Below are 5885 nucleotides of genomic sequence, written 5' to 3'. Positions count from 1 at the left end.
TGGGGGTCTTCCTCTTTTTCTCTGACCCTCACCTTCCCAAACATGATATCCTTCTCCAGTGACTGGTCCCTCCTGACAATCAATATGTCTGAGGTATGAGAGACGAAATTTGGCCATCCTGGACTCCAAGGAGCATTCTGCTGCACTTCTTCCAACACGGATCTGTTGGTCCTTTTGGCAGCCCATGGCACTTTCAATATTCTTCTCCAACATCATAATTCAAAAGCATCAATTCTTCTACCGTCTTCCTTATTCACTGTCCAGCTTTCACATTTACTCACTTATTAAAACCAGACACTGTTCTTAGTCAGAAGCAACTTCTAATGCATATAGGTGTTGCTGCAGGCCATCAAGTCATCCTCTGTAGGGTTTCTGAGGAGTATCTGGTAGATTTGTTGACCAGTGCTTATCCTACAGTGCCACACCAGGACTCTGCATCCTGATGATTGGTGGTGGTTATGTGCCATGGAGTCAGTTCTGACTCACAGCGACCCTGTACAGGGTTTCCGAGGCTATAAATCTTCACAGAAGCAGAAAGCCTCATCTTTCTCCCGTGGAACAGCTGGTAGTTTTGATCTACTGACCTTAAGGTTTGCAGCCCGATTCGTAACCACCACACTACCAGAGCGCCTATGAATAAATCACAAGATTCTATTTCCCTTGTCCACAGTGAGATGGATTGACGCAGTGGCAGCAACTACAGGTTCAAGCATAGCAACAATGATGAGGATGGTGCAGGACCAGACAGTGCTTCATTCTGCTGTACGCAGGATCACTATGAGCCAGAACAAACTGAAAAGCACATATAAACAGCACTGTTGTTCTTAAATGCCACCAAGTTGGTTCCAACTCATAGCAACCCTGCATTGGGTTTCCAAGGCGTGGCTGGTGAATTTGGTCAGCAGACCTAATGGTTCAAACCAATCTTGCAGTCCAGTGCTTGTCCTACAGCGCCACATGAGGACTTTAGCCTACACAGATCCATTTAAAAGCTGCATTTTCTTAAAAATGACTATATTTCTATCTGTATCTTTACAAATCTCAAGAAATATTTCTTGTTACAAATTGGTATAAATATGGACCCAGTCTTATAGAAGTCCTTTTTTGGTGTCGACTTTCCAGAAAGGAAGGTGAGGGGTAAGCAGGACAGAGGAAGGCTCACCTGGGTGGGGGGTGAGTCCCGAGTGAAGATGGGCCAGGTCTTCCAGTTCATGTCATGACGGTACTGCCGGTGGTTGTGTTCCCCGAGCCCATACACGTTAGTGCTGGGCAGGCGGAAAGACAGCTGCAGGTACTGATGGGCATACTGGAGGGGACCTATGCTCGTGTCCAACCTGCACCATGGGGAAGAGGAGTTACCTAACAACTTTCTCTGTTCCTTCCCACCCACACTTAGTGGACTCTTGCTCCAGGTGCATCCTTCAACTCTCATGCCACCCGTGATGCTTCAAAGGCAGCTCGAGTTCTTGAGTTCTAAAGGAGTGCACTTCTGGGATTGGGTACCAGTTGGATGGTTCAAGGAAAGAGCACAGACATAATCTAGCATTTCTTATGAATCTGCTGCTTTGCAGACACTCCTCTGTAAGCCTTCTAGATAATACTTCAGTACGTGGCACGTCAGAACACAGGCCTAATGATCTGCTTCCAAATGTTCACAGTCTTGAACACCCTATGGAACACTTCTACTTTGCACACATTTATTCAACAGCAACCAGCAATACCTAATGACCACTTCTGAATTATGTATTTTCATCCCCTTTCTAGGGCAAGGCCTGGTATGTTGCCCAATGCCAGTTCCCAGCTGACTGGTGACATGCTAGAGCCAGGGTTTGAATACAGATTTAACTGATAGTCATATTGTATGTTCTCTTGTATAATTTGTGACTTAAACTCTAATTGTTAAGGATTTGGTGAGTCATTTGCCAGCGAATAATAATTTGGAATGACAAACGGTGAAGTTGTGTTCCAGTATAAACATTAATTCACAATAGTAAAATCCCTATTTGATGGGATACATGAACCACAGAAGGAGATTTGCACAGCCTAGCAAATTTGAACATGACATGTTAGTATTCTTTGCTCTGTAGTTCTCACAGATTAATGGCGACAATGATTTACAGTTAAAGTTTTATCATTTTTCTGAGATTCAGGTAATTTTACAAGTCTAGCCTGCTCACAGTAATTTAGGATTAAGTAGATTGGGACTGGGTTTGTTCAAAGATACAGCACCCTGGCAGTGCAGTGATTAAGTATTCAGATGCCAGCTGAAAGGTCTGTGGCTCAAGCCCACCAGCTGCTCTTCAGGAGAAAGATGTAGCAATCTGTTCCCATAAAGATTACACCTAGGACACCCTAGGAGGCAGTTCTAAACCCTGTTCTATAGTGTTGCTATGACTTGGAATTGACTTGATAATGATTTTTATTAATTATGGTGTGTATATTGAAAGATAGATAAAGAAAAGCTCACAAGACTTTTTTGTTGCTTGTCCTCAGTATTTTGATGCTGAAGGGACTATTAATGACTTCTACTTGATAGTTGAAATTGGAGATGTTAGCCTTCTCTCTCAGCTTATTAATATTATCAATATTTTCATGGTAGACTTCGTATCGTTTGCTATTTTGATCAGTGATCTGTCAGGAGAACAACAGAAACCCAATTAACAGATAAAACCACTTCCTTGTAGAACTCCAAAACATGTGCACTCTCAAATAGCCCCTAAGAATAGTTTCTAATTCTTGTTCTAGTGGATCCAGGAATCAGCCTATCATGTGTCTCCTATCAAATAAAAATCAATCAAGGAAGGAGGTAGGAGATTCCTGAGGAGAACTGTATCCTGCCCCCACCATAGCCCCACCCAGTTCATAAAGGAAAATGACTCTGCTCTCTTCACACAAATGTGGTGGTAGCTATGAAACCAACCTTAAAGTGTAGACGATTAGATGTCTGATATGTAGCACTGAAGATAACGTTGTTGACATCATATCCAAACATAGTTGGGGATGGCAGCCTTTCCAAATTGACAGAAAAATCTTAAGGAGAGAGAAAAAGATGGTTTCCACTTCACGGCCATAACGAGCTGCTCTTTGAAGGAACACCCGGGCAGAGCTTACCTGTGCTTGTGTTTGGGGTGTCACTAATGACTTTATAGCCCCAGTTCCTGGGGAAGAAGCACCAGGGGACATTGGTATCCGCCACAGGATTCCAGCAACACCGGAGATGCCAGCTACAGATCTCCTATTAAAATGGCACCAAGTTACCATTGTAGAAAACGAAGAAATGAAGAGTATTTGCCTGTTCATTCATAATCAATTTTATTTCAAGAAGAATTTAAGATAGGTCTTAGTTGCAGTGACATGATAGTACTTAACAATAACAGTAGTTTCATTATCCATGTAGTCTTTATTTGCTTATTCCTACAGCTACTCAACCATATAATATGTATTTATTATCTTCCAGGGGAAGGACTGATTATGCAGATAAAGGAGACATAAACTACAGTCCAATGGTAAATTTAAACAATGAACAGAGATGACCTGTGAAACAGAATGCGTGCAGGGAATAAAGGAACACACACACCGTGCATTGTGCCCACCTGGCAGGCTGAGGGAGGGTAGAAAGGGGGCCCAGAAGATGAGAGATAAGTTCAATCTAATGCAGGATGGGGTATTCCACGTCCAATCTAATGCAGGATGGGGTGCTCTATGTCCAATCTAATGCAGGATGGGGTACTCCATGTCCAATCTAATGCAGGACGGGGTACTCCACGTCCAATCTAATACAGGATGGAGTACCTCAGGTCCAATTTAATGCAGGATGGGGCACTCCAGGTCCAATCTAATACAGGATGAGGTACTCCAGGCAAAGATGCAATAGTATAAATAACATACATGACATGCTCATGAAACCCATGAGCTCATTGTGCCAAGAGCATAAAGTAAGATGGATGAGACCAGAGGGACAGAGCAACCAGGCCCTGAGTGACCTTGATGCCTGGCCAAGGACACTGTACTTCATCATGAGGGAGAGCGACAGAAGTGCTAACGATACAGAAAGGGGGAAAAAGTATGTGTTTGTTTTGTTTTGACATAAGAAAAAGCTTAAGAGAATGAAAAGATGTGAAGTCACAAACTGATAGAAAATATGTGCAAATCACATAGCTGATAAAGAACTTGTACCCAAAATACACACACAAACACACCGAAACTCTGTTAAAATGCAACAATAAGAATACAACCCAATTACAAAATGAGAAAAAAGCTCAGAACTGACACCTCATTAAAGAAAATACACAGATGCACACAAACCCATATAAATGAGCTTAACATCATGGGTCGTTGCTATTGTGTGTGCTGATGAGTGCAGTCCAGCCCTGTAAGTCAGAGTAAAACTATGGGATCTTGGTGTGATCTTTATGGGAGCAGATCCCCAGGTTTTTACTCCAACTGGTGTGTTCTAACTATTGACCTTTCAGTTATCAGCTGAGTGCTTAACCTGAGCACCACCAGGGCTCTTTATTCATATGTCATTCCTAAACCAAAAGCCAAACTTTTTACCACTGAGTTGATTCCAAATCCTAGAGACCCTACATGTCCTCAGGGAATTTTAAATAAACAATAAAGGCATATCACTATACACTATTTGAATGGCTAAAATTCAAAACAACTTGGATAAGCCCAAATGCTGACAAGGATTTGAAGCAGCAGGAACACGCATCCATTTGTGGTGGAAATACAAACTGGTGCAGCCACTTCGGAAGACAGTCTTGCAGTTTCTTAGAGTGCTAAAATACTACATAATCCAGCAACCACACTACTAGGTATGAGTTGAAAACATCTGTCCACATAAAAGTCCACACACCATTGTTTATTGCAGCTTTATTAATAATTGTTAAAAATGGAAGAAGCCAAACTATCCTTCAAAAGATAAAGGGATAAACAAGCTGTGGTACATCTGTACCAGGGCATCTTCCTCAACAATAAAACACACACACACACACACAAAACAGAAAGACATGAAAAGAAACTTATATGCATATTGCTGAGTGAAATAAGCCAGTATGAAAACACTCTATACTGTATAATTTCCAGGCTATGGCATTTTGGAAAAGACAAAATGACAGACACAGTTAGAAGCACTGATGGCACTGGGGTTAAGTGCTCAGCTACCAAAAGATCAGCAGTTTGAACCCACCAGTGGTTCTGAAGCAGGAAAGTGTGGCAGTCTGTTTCCATAAAGATCACACCCTTGGAAGCCCTATGGGGAAGTGCCCCAGTTCCCTATGGAATCACTGTGAGTCAGAGTTGACTCATAACAATGGGTTCCATTTTTCTTGTTGTTACAGAGACAAGGAAAGATTATTGTTTACCAGTCTTTGGGTTAGTGGTTGCCAGAGATGAATAGAGCATTTGAAGAGCAAGTCAATGATTCTGTGTTTTATTATAATGGTGGATCTAATATGGTGCATTTGTCAAAATCGAAAGAACTGTACAACATAAAGAATGAACTCTACAAAACAAACAATATGGCAGCTCAAGTAGACGTACAGTGAGGAGCTCCGTCAGCAACAACACATAATACTAGACCAATCAGGCTCAGGGGATGATCCCAGAACTCTGAACCACATATAAAGGAATATTTAGAAGGTTGGAAGGCTTACAGGTAGGGGAATTGGTAGCAGAAGCAAGAAATCCATTGCTTTCTAATTCAAGATACTCAGTTGCTCCAGGAGCCACCATTTTGGGGAGACCAAGCAGGGAAAGGATCAGAGCAGCCACAGTCACCTAAGAGAACCGTGGAGAAAAAAGGTGTGGACACTCTCTTATTTTTCTTTTTTTTTTTTTTTTGGTATTCTGAGCAAGACACTATGCTTGTGAAACTCTCTGGC

General features: G+C 42.0%; 1 protein-coding gene across 1 annotated transcript in view; it reads right to left on the bottom strand.

The window, feature by feature from the left end:
* LOC102839681 (maltase-glucoamylase, intestinal-like) overlaps positions 1–5885 on the bottom strand; it is a 152074-nt gene that overhangs the window by 90328 nt on the left and 55861 nt on the right. Inside the window, exons 2-5 of the mRNA XM_006861260.1 lie at positions 3112–3235; positions 2921–3030; positions 2468–2631; positions 1163–1334 (exon numbers count right to left, since the gene is read on the bottom strand). Coding sequence (XP_006861322.1) covers positions 1163–1334; positions 2468–2631; positions 2921–3030; positions 3112–3235 — 570 coding nt within the window. The remainder of the gene's footprint in view (positions 1–1162; positions 1335–2467; positions 2632–2920; positions 3031–3111; positions 3236–5885) is intronic.

Source organism: Chrysochloris asiatica, unplaced genomic scaffold (assembly GCF_000296735.1).
Source record: "Chrysochloris asiatica unplaced genomic scaffold, ChrAsi1.0 scaffold00041, whole genome shotgun sequence".
NCBI lineage: Eukaryota > Metazoa > Chordata > Mammalia > Afrosoricida > Chrysochloridae > Chrysochloris > Chrysochloris asiatica.
The sequence above is the reverse complement of the archived record's forward strand: the minus strand, read 5'-3'. Positions and strand labels throughout refer to the sequence as shown.